The 16,283-nt window shown below is 43.4% G+C and overlaps 2 protein-coding genes across 3 annotated transcripts in view; one reads left to right on the top strand and one right to left on the bottom strand.

The window, feature by feature from the left end:
* Positions 1-13,450, bottom strand: part of COL4A1 (collagen type IV alpha 1 chain) — a 122,766-nt gene extending 109,316 nt beyond the window's left edge. Inside the window, exon 1 of the mRNA XM_050333212.1 lies at positions 13,180-13,450. Within this exon, the coding sequence (XP_050189169.1) occupies positions 13,180-13,242 (63 nt within the window). The 5' untranslated portion in view covers positions 13,243-13,450. The remainder of the gene's footprint in view (positions 1-13,179) is intronic.
* An 87-nt stretch (positions 13,451-13,537) lies between these two features.
* Positions 13,538-16,283, top strand: part of COL4A2 (collagen type IV alpha 2 chain) — a 144,111-nt gene continuing 141,365 nt past the window's right edge. The window contains exons 1-3 of one of the 2 annotated variants that reach the window (XM_050333211.1): positions 13,538-13,594; positions 13,858-13,961; positions 14,099-14,159. In XM_050333211.1, coding sequence (XP_050189168.1) covers positions 13,918-13,961; positions 14,099-14,159 — 105 coding nt within the window. In that variant the 5' untranslated portion in view covers positions 13,538-13,594; positions 13,858-13,917. The remainder of the gene's footprint in view (positions 13,595-13,857; positions 13,962-14,098; positions 14,160-16,283) is intronic. The other variant, XM_050333210.1, reaches the window with a different exon arrangement.

Genomic DNA, 16,283 nt, shown 5'->3' with positions numbered 1-16,283 from the left:
GAAACTCATTTTCGCTCTGCTGATCGAGACCACTTCCCCACATGTAATAATTCTCCAGTGACAGAAGTAATTTCTCACACCATAAACAAATCATTGAAACACCCTAAGAGTAAAAAAAGACACATAGATCTTACTGACATTTTCTGGCTTTTCTACAGCTTGTTCCCTGCCTTTTTTTCATCGCCTGTAGGTTTTGAAGGGGATGTAGCTGCCATTGCTCTGTCTCCCTACTGCACTCAGTCGGAGAGTTCAGCTTCAAAGGCTGAACTCTCCCTTCCATGCAGGGATGCAGTGACACTACCACTTCAGACTCTACTGGAGAACAAACCTCTCAAGTACCAGCAAGACAGGCAAAGGGTGATGGATGTTTGCAGGACATCCTTGAGCTCATACAAAGCAGATGCAACCTGTCAAGTGTCTGACTTGGAATGTACAGCCTGCCAGCTGATATGTGTTCCTCTGCCTCTCCCCTGGGATGATGGGCAGCGGGTGCTGCTGCTGGTCCTCCTGGAGCTCATCCTTGCTGCTGGCCAGTCCAAGCATCAACAGCTTCAAATGCTGACAGCCAGCAAAAGGCAAATGGTTTTGATTCACCTGCAAGGCTAAATGTGTAGGAGGCACCAGCCAGGAAAGAGAAAGCCGGCATGCCTTTTTCATATGTCACAGTAAAGCAGGTGCAAGGAACAGGCTGAAACACCATCTGTCCCACAGGGAGCACAGCACACAGGGGATGGCACAGGGGTATGACTAAGTGTGGCCATTGGTCTTACCCAGCTCATATACCTAGAAACCATTTCTTTGCCCAGCTACTACTCCAGTACTATCACAGCATGCAAAGTGCCTTGACTCTTTTCCATTCCCACCTTTTGCACCTTCCCAAACTTAGGCAGGTAAATAAAGAAGCTGATGTCCTCTCCATAAGCAGACATGGATTTACACTGAATTCCTGCAGCCAGTCAGATATTGAAGCATCAGCATCAAAATTCAGTCAAATTACGAATTCCTATCATTTATATCACTTGATATTGGGCTATCAGGTTAACTATTAGTACTGAGGGAAACACACAGATCAGTGCCCACCACCAGTGACAACTATGAGATGGTATGAAAGTACATCATAACTGTGCCTTTACCATGTTGTGCTTCAGATTTAAAAAAATGTTTTCTTGGTAGCTTTCATCTCATAATCATAATCATAATCATAAATCTAAGCACAGGAATTCTTCACTTTACACTTTCTAACATGGAAAACAATTGTTATAAGAAACAGATAACTTCACATACAAACTTACAAATTCTGTTTTCACTGGTGGTGTTGTATAAAAGCGTTACAATTTACCTAACATTCTAGAAATTCATCACATTGTCCTCATCTGGAGAAAAACACATAAGAAGCTCATGTCTTAAGTACATCACAACATTCAGTTATTTCAGCAGTACTTCATCCAATAATACATGCAACTTCACAGAGAAATCATTCTTCATTTTCATGACTGATTTGATATGATTTATACGTCTTCAGATTCAGAACTAGGAAATAATTTTCTAGACAGCTGAACCACATTTACCAGAAATGTAGGGTTATTATCCTAAACAATACATGATGTGACACAATCCCATGTGCAGCTTCCCACATCAATCAATTTCATAATTTCTCTTGGACAATACAGATATACACTGCACCATGTGCAAACCCATCCCATGTAATTGCACATTACACATTGCAATCAGGGCACGCATCTGAGCAAGTCCAGGGTGGGAAACGTGGAACTTTTCACATTTTGGTCATGAAAAGTTCAGACTTTAATCTATGATGATGAATGGGGATTTACAAAAAACAAAGAATTGCTTATGGGTCCAGCTAAAATAAATCTGAGCTCAACAAAAGATACTCAGTACACAGACTGTTTTGGCATTGCATTAAGTTCTGCATGCTGTTCTCTTTTGCAAGTTAAATTGATTCCATTTAATTATAACCAAGAGGACACTATTTATTAAAATAAAGGATATTGATGTGTCAAATTGAACAAATATAAAAATTCTTCTGCCGAAATAGAGTCCAGACTTACACGTCTGTCAATGCACAGATGTGTCTTACACTGTGTGAGTGACTAAAGTTGTGCACAGAATTGGTAATTTGCAAACTCTGGACTAAAACCGTAATATGCCAGCTACACAGGGACCATGTAGATGCCATCTCAGGCCTTAACATAGGGTTAGTTAGTCTTGATAATATCCTACATGTGTTTTGCACAGTTGTACTTCCTGCAGACCTGGTAGCATCCAGGAGTAGTGTGACTAGAAGATCGAAGAGACCTTCTCCTCTGGCTTTCACACTGCCAAGTCCATCCCAGCACCAGCAGCTCCTGTGGTATCTGTGAGAAAGTGCTTTAGAATGCAAGGAAGGCATTTAGAACAAACACCTTTTAGTAGATCTGTATGTTACCTTCACAAAGGCTGTGGTGACACAAAGGGGTATAAGGCAATCACTTCCCAGGCTCGTTCCTTAAAAAATTTTATTTGAAGACACTAAGAAGAAAACATGATTCTTATAATAATGTTACACAGAAGCATCCTGACAAAACAATCTTCCTCATTTTTTACCCATGCAGTTTTCTGCAGGTTTTTTTGCCCTGTCACCATTATCTTCCTTGGTCTCCATGATACTCTAGAAAAAAATCTTCTGCATCCTTAGCACCTTTGACTACTCTAAAAATCAATTAAATGGAAGCTGAAATTATTAGCAACTTTGAGGAAATTACTCTGCACCTGACAGGACAGAGAGCACTGAGCTAGAATCACTGCTAGGTCAGCAGTTGCCTGCCTGCACATCTCAGGGGCTACCATTCAAAGCTTTTTTATACTCATGACACATCCAGTCCATTTACGATCACAAGCTCTGTCCCAACGAAGCACATAATTCCTGGAAAATGCATCAGAAATCAGCATCCACTGTTTGTCTGACCAGTGTGAATCAGAGCACATTTTCAAAGGCATGTCCCCAGCAAGATGGATCTATTTTTCTGCATGATTTGAGCTATTATTTTGGCATTCGCAAGGACATGAGCCGAGACAGTATTTGACCCAATGACTTTAGGCACTGGTGCAACATTTGCTGGATCACCACAGTCCATACTGGGAAGTAAGTTTTAAAATAGTAATAGAAAGTCACAGACAGTAGGATTACATTGCATAAGAACTAACAGCACCAGAAGCCATGTCCAAGTCTTCTCCCAGCTGGGATTTACCAGCAATGATCACAGGAACAATCCCTTCCAGGCTGAGGCTGCCAGCTGGAGGGTCCTTGCAACTGGTGGCAGGGGCCAGAGCCAGCTCCCACAGTTGTTGTCCAGCTAAGCATAAGTGTAAGTGCAGGGCTCTAGCACTTAGTCCATTCCTGACTTTTTCTAATATCAGATTTTTACAATCTCTTTTAACCCCTGGCTTCTGGGATGCTTCTTGCCCTGGTTTCTTACCCTGGTTTCTACTCTGGCCCCTTGTGATGTATCATGCAGCCTTGAATCCTCAGAATCACTGTGCCATTTGAAAAAAGAAGGAAGAGAACACAGACTTCCTAGGATAATGTTAAACTTTCTCCTTGCTTCTCACTTTCATTTATGCCACTTGCTATTCCCTGCTTTTCTCTAAATATTTCCATGTTGATTCCAAAAACTGCAGTTGTTCTTAACAAGAAAGTCAATACACTTCAGTTTAAAAAAAAAAAGAAAAAAATAGTTTCAATTAAAAAGTTATATTTTTCTCAAGCAAAGCTGTTATATTACAAACATTTACATAATTTTAGTCTTCCTTGCCTGTTCTCACAAACTGTTAAAAAACATGTGTAATTATAGTTTAAAAATCTTTTGAGTTTTGGCCACAATTAGTGCTTTCACATGTATCTTGGTTTTATGGCAGCCAGGATTTATCCTTTTTTATTCTGCTAGCAGATAACTGACTTACCATTGCCATAAAAGGGACAGAGCTTCAAGTACAATACAAAAATTCCTGGAATGCTTGAATCTACCCTCACTTAGCTGATTTTTCTCTTAATATGTGCACTATGAATACAAACCATTAATGTAATAATTTTTCTTCAAACTTTTGTTCTAATTCTTTACAGCCCCATAAGTTCATACCAGCATAATTTTTCAGCCTTATTTGGGTTTCATTAAAACCTTGGGATTTGTTTCAATGCTTTTAGATTAACAAATATTTCAACAGAAGTCTTCAGTAGACTAGAAAACAAGTTTTCTTCAACAACATAAACAACTGGACTAATGAGACCAAAAGACTTACAATGTCCAGTCAACACATAGCTATCCAGTGAAAATGGGCTAATTTATTTTATCCCTTAGCTACAATTGAAACATTTGTCACAACAAAGGAAAAAAAAACCAACAAACTTTCTCATTCTGATTTCTGTATACTAGACTAAGTAGCCCATAAATCATCTATTAAATAGAACCAGCTAATAAAACAATACATTTCCCCTTAAGTCAGTGATTATATGTACGAAAAGATGACATACTTCACTGTGAATTCCCAACATATAGAAATAATCCTCATGTAAAAATGGCATTAACTATTCTGATGAATTGGAACAATTTCATCCACTAAACCATTTAGAAATGCTCTACCAGATTCATGTCCCCAGTGTTAAGAAAACATCCTCATGTACAAAAGATGTATGAGAGGGCACCATGACTAGAAGAAAGGTTGAGCATCTTGGTGAAACCTCATGCAGCCAGAGAGATTATAAATCCCCACAGAGGTGAGACAAACACGGGCAGGGAAAATGCTGGACACTGGTGTTTAAAGGTGGTAGAGGAGACGAAAGTTAGTCGCATCAAATAATTTTCCTCTAGCAAATGCTAGGGAACACTACCAAGCTTCTAGCACCTTTCAAGATAGTTCAACATCTAGACCTGATTTGTGGCTTTCATCTTATCTCAGTTCAGATTTGAAGCACATCTCTTCTGCTCCCACTTTAACAGCTGGGCAGGGGTCTCCCCTGGGGTAACAGACATTACCTAAAAACTTATTTCTGCTTCCCAGTTGTAGCATTTGAAATGTTTTTTAAGGTATACATTGTTATCTGCAGACAGGATAATGGATAGTATGTACCATGGTTAATCTATAAAGACTACATCTCTTTTGAATGCAAAAGAGCATTGTGACCTAACTCACTAGGTTTTTAATTAAAATATTCTAATTTTTTCTACCAATCCCAGTGTATTAAACTAATTCTTGTATTTATTCTATAACTTTGATAATTTCTTCCGCTGGTTCCGTCTCAGCTGTCTTGAAAACTTCCATATCAAAATGCTGTCTCTGGCACTGCTACTAGCAGATGAAAGCCACAAAAAGATGAAAGAAAATTAATTATTACTTTGCAATTTGTTTACTCCATGCACTTGACAGCACTTTGTATTTTGTCCTTCACATTGTTCTGTTGAAGAAGCACACCCTTCCTCAGACCCTGCAAGAGGCTGTCTGCCAGCAGCAGTAAAGGTGAAGGCAGCAGGAGCACACAGAGAGAAAAGGCAGAGGAAAGGAAGGGAACAGAGGATGTTTAGTAATTCTCTTGGATCCACCCAAAGAAACCATAAAGATCCACCCAAAGAAATTCCATAAAAGTAGCTGAATAACTTTGCTAAAAACACAGTAACATTTTGTATGAATTAAATTGGCACAATGATGAAAAATCTTCTGCCATTGATTTCAGAACATGGACTTTTTTTTTTATTATTATGTGACTGTAAGGCAAGCCAAGCAAAAAAAAGAAGGAGCTTTTTTTGCACACTGTGAGGCTAGGCTGACTCATCTCCACCCGAGCAGATTCCCAAACTGCCAGCTCCCACAGCACCTGCTGCCTCCACCCATTCCTCAGCACCTTGCACCAGAATTGCACTGATGTCACTGAAACACCCCAGCACAGGTATAAAAGCAGGACTATAATTCTTATTGGAACCCATAAGTACAAGTTTTCAGATGCTTGATAACTTGGCAAATCAGAGGTGAAAAGGGGTATTTCCTACCACCAGACAATCACCTAAGATAAGAAGAGCTAACATAACATTAAGGCTTACAATGTTTTTTGCCCAGGTTGGAAATACAATGGAAACAGGTGGAATGTAAGAGGTTTCCTAAAAAATACATATTTGAGGTACTGAATCAATCAAAGTGGTAATAAGTGAACCTTGAGCTGAACAGAGTATAGCAGAAGTACAAGGGACTGGAAGTTGAAGTGCTTTTAAATATATACACGAACATGTCAAAGATAAAGGAAGATTTAGCAGTCAGTTTTTTGATCCTTTTTCTGTTTATACATTTCAGAGAGTACAAACAGACCAGTTTTTCGCATGATCTACTTACACTCTTTATGAAGAATACATTTGTCTTTTTCTTTACTGCAACTCACTTCAGATTATAATGGCATAATTGTATTAATTGATATATGACAATGTTTTAACTTGTTCTGTATTTTACTTTCACATTGTCCAAGACACTGCTATATAAAGACCCTTGGGGGCTAATGCCACATACTTTTCTGATGTATTAAATCAACAAGAATAATTACAGACAGTCACAACCCAGAGGAGTCAAAAATTTATCTTCCTACAAGCATCATGAAATTGAAGCAGTACTTCACACCTTCAACTACTCAGTAAAGTCACAGGTTGCTCTTCCATTCAGGTCATAGTACATACCCAAATTCTTTCCTCTGATCAAATCTTGTAAGGTGTTAGGGGCCTTTGTGTTAGGAAAGTCAACGGAAATTCTGGGAAGGGCACACCATGGAACTTTTAAACACTGATGAAGTAAGTCAATTTATTCTCCTGTTGAGGTTGTTGAATCTTCCTTTGTTTAGTCTAGTTCTATAAAAAGAACAATATTCATAAGCCTATCCTAAAGATGGTTTCTGACATTTTAGAACAATCATCTTAGTTGCCTCCAGGAGCCATCCTACATTGCTCTACACAATCAAGGCAACTGACAGAATATACATCCAGCACAACCTCAGGCATTGTGTAACCTAAGGATATCCCAGGATTATATATGCCAAGCAGACAAGCTGCAATGAAACACTGCAGTAGTCCTGCAGGCATTTGATACAAACACTCAGAAGCAAAAACTGTGCTACTTGGGGTGATGGCTCACGAATGCACTTGCGTGTGCTGACACTTAACAGCTGGCTCCAGGAACAAAGTTCATGGAGATGAGTCAGGACTGACTGCTCAGGGACTGTGTTCACCAACACAGGTAGCAGAAGACAGATACGTGTTTCCAAAACGGCCTGTCCTTCTCTCCTGCCTCCAGCACCCTGTGCCATAATGCTGTAGAAAAGGTGGCCAGAGGAAGAGAGGGAGCTATCAGGAAGGACAGCAGGAAAAAAGACATTCCTCTAGGAGAAAGGAGTTGCCAGGTCTCACCCCTCATGCCCAGAAGCACCCATGCATTTTGCTGTGTATATATATTGAGTAAATGACTCCCCACTGCTGGGGGTGGAGAGGTGAACCCATGACCACCACTTCCCCAGTAAGCACTCCTCACCACAGGCTGGAAGGCCACACTCCTGCCCAAGCTCTCATGACTCTCTCTGGTGCATCCTCAGCCACCGCAGATCTCATACCCTTTACTGACATGCTTTAACAGAATGACCCCTTACTGTTGCTCCAACATGAGGAAAGGGGAATGCTGCACTTCTCTTCTTCACCAAACCCATTTCCCATTTTTCTCTGAAGCCTTCTAGCCTGAGAGGTGCTTGACTTACTGGAAATCATTTGGTTCTCCCCTTCAGGCCATATTTATGGAATTGAAATGACTGTAACTCCCTCCTGAATTGAGACTTGCCAGGGTTGTTAAACATGATCTTGGTATTGACAAATCCTTGAGGACATTCAGAAACAAGGATGTCAAATGGCCTCAGGGTACAGGTGTCAGCACCAAAGACAGTGGCAGCCCTAGAAATGAATGGTTGCAGAAGGCAGTTGCCCACCTCTGCCTTACTTCACTTGGGTGTGTTTTTAATAATGAAGTGCTGCCAGTTATTTAGACTCATTCTTATTACTTCTCTTCAGCCACATGCTAAAAACCCAGATCATTCTTTTTATCTGCTCTTGGTTTATGTGCCTTCTACATCTTCATCTCAGTAAATCATGTTTTTAATGAAAAGAGAACAGAAAATTATTCAGATTAGTTGAAAGTGATTATATTATTTTTGCTTTTGGCATAGAATGGCATGCGTTAGATTGCATCCCCATATATGATGTAAAAACAGGAGAGGTGACACAAGGAAGGCATGAGTACAATATAACACAGTGGCCTCTGCCTGGCCATGTACAGGGCACCACTCCGCAGACAGGGCTTATCCAGGGATAGAAACCTCCTGGCCTCCCACTAGTGTAGCTGCCACCACATACTCAGCTCAAATAGCACTGGTGGAATCAGCATTGCCCTTATGGAAAAAATTATGCATGCTTTTATCACTGCTATGAAGTACCTCTGCCTATTAGCTCAACAGAGCTTGTTCTCAGCTCTGTCCCAGTATCCATTTTGGTAAGACTAAAAGTAGAAAGGGAGATGGACTGGGAACTTGGAGAGAATGCTAAGCCCACTGCTGAGCAGTGGTGGTCAAGACATCTTCATTCCACTAGTGTTACATGGCACCAGCCCACTTGTGTGGAAGGCAAACCAAGCGCAGCTGGAAGACCTTGCTCCACTGCAGAAAGCACAGGGACTGCTGCTGCAGCAGCATCGACAAGGTACCAAAACATGAAACCAGGATTTCCATGGCATTGTCAGCTCTCAACCAAGCAGTACTAATGTTAGGAAACAGACTTTCTCCAAAGGAAATAGCAGGCTGAAGAGTGTCAGAAATGAGAGCCCCTGCAGAGATCCATCAAAACAAGTTTCTCCTGTAACTGTCTCATGGGAGCAGTCTCTCAGCCTGACCTGGAAAAATCTTAATCTACTGCCCTGTCTTCCACTCTGCCCTCATTGTAAAATAATAATAATGGCCAGTCTTCGCGAGCGAAGATCCGGGGAAGGTCTTTCCACCTTCCAGCCTGCGCATTGGATTTTTTAGGTGAGACACAGTGTGCGCGGAACTGAGCCCACCCTATTAATCCTAAGGTTCATCTGCCGGGGCCAAGCGAGCTTGGACGGTGGCAGCGAGGTCCTTAGGACGTAGGTGGGTTGCCTTTAAGGGCTAACGAGCCCCACCTGCCCGGGAGTGGCCCTGACCGGGAATCGAACCCGGGTCTCCGCGGTGATAGCGCCGCGCCCTTACCACTAGACCACCAGGGGCTCCTATTGCCCTCATTGTAATTTGAAAACAAATCTCCCAAGAAGAATGCAAAACAGTACAAAAGCCCAGATTAGCTATAATTAATATTTTAATTATAATTGGTCAACATAAAAAAATTACTAAACTTCCAGTGTCACATCTGGATACATTTTATAGTGTCCCATTAAAACCAATGGGAGCTGCACCAGAGCAGCTCCCTCTTTCTGTACTGAGGCACATGATCCTGACAGCAGCTAGCTCAAGGCTGGTTTTGCTATGTCAAATGCCTCTGTGAGAGCAGTCCTTCCAAATCTCCTCGTATGAATTTAATCACAGATATGTCAGAGATTAAAACAATTTTTCACTCTGTCAGCCTTGACAGACTGCAGAATCACCACTGACAACAGTGTATGAGCTGCTTCTGCTATGTTTGTTTGTGTTCACAGGCACGGTCTCAAGTCTCAGTTAGTTACCCTTCCCAACCATGATGCACATATGAAGAAACATTTACTATGAGGGTGACTCAGCACAGGCATATAGAGGGATTGAGCAGTCTCCATCCTTGGAGATATTGAAAACTCAGTGGCACACAGCCCTGAGCATCCTGCTGTAGCTGGCCCTGCTCTGAGCAGGGAGTCGGACTTGATGACCTCCAAGGTGCCCACCAGACTCAACAATTTTGTGATGAAGGCCACAGGGAAATTTAGAAGACTGTGGCTGCACAAATGCTATTAAAAAAAGGTCTAGCTAATATAAGCTATTTTAGGGAAGGAAGGAAGGAAGAAACCAGCATCATTCTTTTTTTCTGCAGAAAAGTGGTTGCTCCATTCAGCCTATTGCAAAGAGTACTGCATACAACCTTGCCTATCACATAGTCCTCTGCTAACACAACTACTCTTTAAATGTAAACAGTGGGAACACGTTCATCTGAGGACAACGCGAGCACTGAGTCAGCTCTGCCAGCTCTCCAAAAGCAGAAGAGGTCCTGCCCAGGTGTACAGTGCTTCACACCACCCAGCCACAATCATGCAGAGGGATCAGCCCTGCTCAAGAATCTCCAAAGATAAGCCTCTTGACCACCACCCACATGTGGTATGGTGCAGGCCAACAGCAGCCTCCATCACCTTTTAAGTGGTTGCTAGTGACTGGCAACAATGTGGAGTTGGGGAAGATGCTAGAACTGAATTGACTGAAAAGCCACCCACATACAGCTGAAAGTTTACCTAAGGCAACAAAATTGCAAGGAGGTCAACTTCCACAGCATACTTGTGTTTCCTGGTGGCACTGCTGAGGAACTATAAATTGACAATCAGCTTAACACATAAAGAACAGTCAACTATGGGAATAGTTGATAATATAATTAATTCATAATATAATTAACAGTTCTAGTTTACATTTTAAGGAAACTTGATTTTAATAAAACAATTTGTCCAGCATATACGGGACACTTCTAGAACAGAGCCTCATCAGAGTTGCTCCAGCAGACTTGAAATTCTACAGCTGATATTAAAGTCTGTATCTTCTTTTATTAAGCACCTCTTACCTACCTATAGTTTTCTGTCTTTGATTAACAGTCATGGTTTACCCAATGACTTCACTTTACAGCACAAGATGGGAATGTTTCTCACAAATAGATATTTATACCTCTAGAAGTACCAAATTCAGAACCCAAACGTGAATCACTTACTTCTAAATATTCTAATTAATTAAAATTAATTATAACCTGAAAGGAATACAGTTTAATCAGCTTAATGCTGAGTGATGACGGGTAAATCGCCTGAGAGGTTCACCTCTGAGTGTATAACTGCAACAACAGTAAGCTTGATATTATCAGCCTAGGAACAACAGATAAGACATCAAAAGTTCAGTGTATCACTTACTTCAGCTGATTCAAGGCATACATACTAACCCCATGGCCACAAAGAGGTATAAAAACTCATTATAGAACTTACATTTCATCTGAAACTGCAGAAAAGTTTTAAATAACCTGTGAGAGACTGAAATGTTCACGGTTAATGACTCACACAATCGGCCATTTGCAAAAACAGGACGGTGTTTTGGTGATGATGCTCCATGTAACCCTCCGATGCAGAGGGCACACCCACCACCAGAGCTACAAGTTGGGTTATGAGCCAGGTAAAGGAAGAGGCAAATAAGAAGCAGATCCTGTGAGGTGGGATAACGCTTTTCATCATGCTAATGTCCTCCCTTACACAACTGGCTCAGGTTCGAAAACTCCCCTCTGGAATTACTGGGACATTCACATGTAGGCCTGAAGGTATTCATCCTTTTTAATAGGGCATAACTGGCTCAACTACACTGAACTGAGAGACAGTTGCCATGTCTTAGAAGGTGTAATAAACCATCAAAGACCCCCAAAGTACCCCCAGACTCATTTCTCAGGTCTTCCACCAGAGGACTGCGTACAATCTACAGTGTTGTATCAGACAGTATATCCCCAGTGCAGCATGGGGTGGGTGTACCTGGGCATTTCCATGTAAACCTGAACATATTGAACCCATTGAACTCTGTGCTTTCTCAGCTTTCCCCACATCTGAAGGACCAAGACTGCAACCATCACTCCAACCAACAGACATCGAAATTGCAACATTCAAGTCTCACTGCTGGGTCCACAGGTGGTGATATCTTTCCTCTCCACTATCTGCTCTTATCCTTTCTCCCTCTTTCTTTATTTCTTATCTTTATATATTTTATTAAGTGATATCTTTATACTTCTATATTGTTATCTTACTATAGGTAATAATAACCACATAACCAAAATGGCTACATACCTCCTTTCCATTGCAACCAAACTGTTCTGAAATAAGTCTGCCACATATATATTATCAGTGGTCATTTAGTGTCATTTCCCTCTAATCTGCCCCAAAGGACCTATTATTAACAAGAACCTCAGTTACCTTGCCTTCAGGGGCAGGTTGCAACATAACCATTAAAATTATTAAAATGTTAATACAAGATCTTTATATATTTTTATATATATATTTATATATTTATATATTTATACCAGGAAGCATGACAAAAATCCATGTGCCTATGCCTAATAACAAGTTTTCTGCACCCCTGAATTTCACTAATACAGTATCAACCTAACCATATGCAAGAAAACAAAGATAGAGAAAAAGATGACCGATTTCAAATGATTATGTCAACTGCCCTTTACCTAGAGGTACAGAAGAAACAGCCAAAATACTTTAGGAGCGCCAGGAAAGAGAGTCCTTAAAATGTAAGGACAGCAAATAGCTATTATCTCAGTGATAAAATTAGCTCCCTTAGCAAAACTTTCAGACTACTTGCATGCTTTCGATTTTACAAGTCTGTGCCACAATCTGGCTCCATCGGGAAAGGTGCCAAAATTCAGCTTTAACTATTAACATTAGGATCCTTCTTGGTCTCCAGCCTGCTGCCCGTCGCGGGGGTCAAAGACAGAGCGCACGGCACTTTTAATCCAAGCAACCAACACTGCTCTGTTATTATCTCTTTTTTATTTGTTTGTTTGTGCTTTTTGTGTTTTTTTTACCGTGGAAACACAACTCGCTACTTTTAAGTCCCGTGTGGGTGCGTGCTTTATACTCCGTCCCCAGCCAGCGGCGCTCTGTGCCGACCCGTGGGAGAGGGAGAGCGCGGCGGGCCCGTCCCAACCCGGACCCCGCCGCCAGCCCCTGGCGGTGCCGCCCGTTCCGCTCCGCGCCCGCGGAGGGGCAGCGGCGGGGCAGCCGGGCATCCCCGCACAACCCACCTGGCTGCCCCACCTTTCCGAGGGCGAGAACCCCGCGCCGCCCCGTCCCGACCCTTCCCCGCACCTCCCCGTGAGAGGGTCCCGCGTGGGCACCCGGTGGCGCAGCCCGAGGGAGCCGCCCCCGCGTACTCACCGCGGCGGACACGGCGCTGAGCTCGGCGCTCAGCAGCAGCCCGAAGCCCAGCCAGAGCCGCATGCTGCCGCGCACCGCTCCGCGCCGTCGGTCCCTGGGCGGCGGGGCGCCGGCGGCTCACAGTGGGGCTCCGCGGGGCCGGCCCCACATGCGCGTCTCTCCCCTCCGTCGCGGCCGCGCAGCCTGCAATGCCTCGGGGGCGAAGGACTCGCCGTACACGATGGGCGGTGGCAGCCCCCTCTCCTCCCCCGGGCGGGGACCTCGCCCGCTCCTGTTCCCCGCTGTCCGCAGTTCCTCCTCCTCCTCCTCCCCTCCGCGGGTGGCTGGCGAGCCGGGGGGGCGCGGGCGGAGGGGGGAGGCGCCGCTCGCTCGGCGCACACGGCCGCGGCCGCCGGGAGGGCTCGGCAGCGCAGCGGTGCGGAGCGGGCGCGGGGCCGGGCGGCGGGAGGGGCGGGGAAGGGCCGGGGGCGCTGCCTCTGCCCGGCCCGTCGGGGTCCGCGCCCCCGGGGGGGGCTGCGGGGAGCGGCGCGACAGCCCGGTCTCCCCCGGATCGGAGCTGCCCGGCCCGGCCCGGCCCGGGCGGAGGGGCCGCTCCCTGCCCTGGCAGCGGCGGCGCGGAGCCCGGAGACCTCCGGTGGGGGGAGCGGTGTTACGAGCGGGTCCTTCTCTGCCTTGTAGGGGCGACCGTCCGGCGGGAGGGAGCCCTGAGCCGAGCCCCCGGCAAGGGAAGGAACGAAAATGGACATCTCGCAGCTTCCCAGTGCACGTATTTTCCTTTGTCAGTAAGTAATTCCGCTCGGCAGGCTTTTGGAAATAACTTTTTTAAAGTCGTATTGTCACCTTTAACTGTAGAGCGTTATCACGTGCTTGTTTTGTGCTGGCTTAAAACAATGTTTTCCTTATTCACCTTTCCCTGCAGGGATACGGGACTTCTGCTGATCCTGATGGAAGTCGTACTGTCAGCCGTCAAAGTGGATGCCGTAAGTAAAACGTCTTATGACTTTTACTGAGAAGAGAGAAAGAGAAAGCAGTTTCTTTGGTACCAGAACGTGAGGAACTGCATTTTCCTTTGCCAGATGGCTTATCTATCATTCTATTAAAAGAAACAACTAACAAATAATCTCTGCAAGCCTTACAGATTGCTGCCTTTAACAAAATGATGTTTAACAGAGAAGCATAAGGCTTCAAGTGTCAGGTTGTTTGAAGTGTTCAGTTTTAATTTTGCTCAGACTGGGTAATTTATTAAATCAATAATGAAACAAATGCAGCAACTTCTTCATTTTTTAAGAAAAGCACCAAAAATGCAGTGCAGTAGATACCAAAGAGTTCTTTGGAAAAGTTCACCTGCAGAAGAGAAGCCTCCAGTTAAGTACAGACCTCATCTGAGGACTGTGAAGCTTATTTTTACAAATCAGAGGCATGTTTATAAATAAACTGTTGTCTAAATAAAACGGTTAAAACGACAAATAGGTGTTAAGTGCTTATGTAGGTGGTTGTAGCTATCCACCTGAAGTGTTGATGTAAGCAGAAGTTATTAAACGCTTGCATCATTGTCACGTGGATGTGAAAGAAGTGAGAGAGAACGGATATAAAAGTGCAACATTTTCCTATTACAAAGGTTGGTGGATTTCATGGAAAGGTTGTCATTAATGCAAGCAGGCTTTGGATCAGGCCTAAATAGAGCAGACTAACATTGCTAAGGCTTGGCTTGTGGCTGCATTCCCTGGTCAGCCACAAAGTGTGGGTAAGGCTCTGTGGTCATGTACAAGTGGGACCTTGATTACATTTTTTCAAAAGCTATCCTACTTACATTTTAATCCTACTGTTTGCAACTTTATGACTTTACACTCCTTATAGATATCTGATGTGGTTACATCTTTTTGGTGAGATGGCATACTGTATTAAGGAATAGGAAACAGTAGGACTTTTGCAGCAGGTGTTGTGACACACGATAATCCTGCTCTCCAGCTGCAGTTGGCATGTAGAGCTTGCCTGTCAGTCTGTGGAGATGGTTGGTGTTTCCACAACATGTCTGAGCAAGAGCTGTCAGGCTGGAGACCCACAGCCCTTTGGGAAGGAACAGGAATGAGGACCTCAAGTGTCATGTGCTACTTGTCTTTGCCACATTTAGATACAAACATTGTTCTGCTGCGTAGTGCTGAATGAATGATAAAATTACCACGTGCTATTGAAACCAGAGCAGGCTGGTGATACTGCAAATGTTTTATACCAAGAATGATATCACTGGGATTAGTTGACATGAAACAGTGGCATTTGTGGTATGACCTTCTTTTTTATGAAGTTGTGCTAGAGCGTGCATTGCATGATACCTGAGTTTTAGCTATAGCATGAACTAGTTCATTCTCCTTCAAGTTCTTATTGAATACTGCAGTCTGTGGTGTTAAAATAGAGATATACTGAAGAGGTGTTTGAGATACCTCAGTTAGTAGATGCAGTCTGGTCATGACTGCTTGGATCTTCACATGGTGGTTTTCCCAGAGAATCTTGGAAGAGTAAATTTACCTTCTTGAAGGCCCAATTTTCCCGAAGTAACTATTCCTAAAGTTGTGGCTGCGTAGGAGATGAAACACCATAGTGATTGTGAAGGGGGAAGTTTGGTCATGTTTCCTGAAAAATTGAGTTGCACTGCCACCACAGTATTTATCCTATTTCCTACCCATATGCTGCTCCCTTCCCTTTGGCAGCCCAGGTAATAGTCATGTGGTGAACTGAATTGGAAAATTCCTTGTTTAAACTAATCAGCACCCCAAAGGAGGAGAGGGGTGAGAGCTAACTTTATCCCAGATCAGATCACCACTTGTATTCATAGCAACTTGGGCTGGCATGGGACTGGGAGCAGGCAGCTGGGTGTGGAAGGAGGGTTGGGCTTGCTCCTTGCAGTGACAGCTCTGCTCAAATGTATTTGCAAAGTAATAAAGCAGGGGTCTATGCAAAACAGCAGCACCTCAGTAATTGCAGGTGGGTTGCTGGCAGTCCTATTCTTTATATTGTAATCCTGTTTGTCACACTGAATCTTCTCCTATTTGTTACACAGATTAACATACTAATGTTATGAAGTGTTTTATTAGCTTGGTTTAAAAAAA

This window comes from Myiozetetes cayanensis, unplaced genomic scaffold (assembly GCF_022539395.1).
Source record: "Myiozetetes cayanensis isolate MyiCay16 unplaced genomic scaffold, myiCay2020 scf5-8, whole genome shotgun sequence".
Taxonomy (NCBI): Eukaryota; Metazoa; Chordata; class Aves; order Passeriformes; family Tyrannidae; genus Myiozetetes; species Myiozetetes cayanensis.
This window is presented reverse-complemented; position numbering and strand designations above follow the sequence as displayed.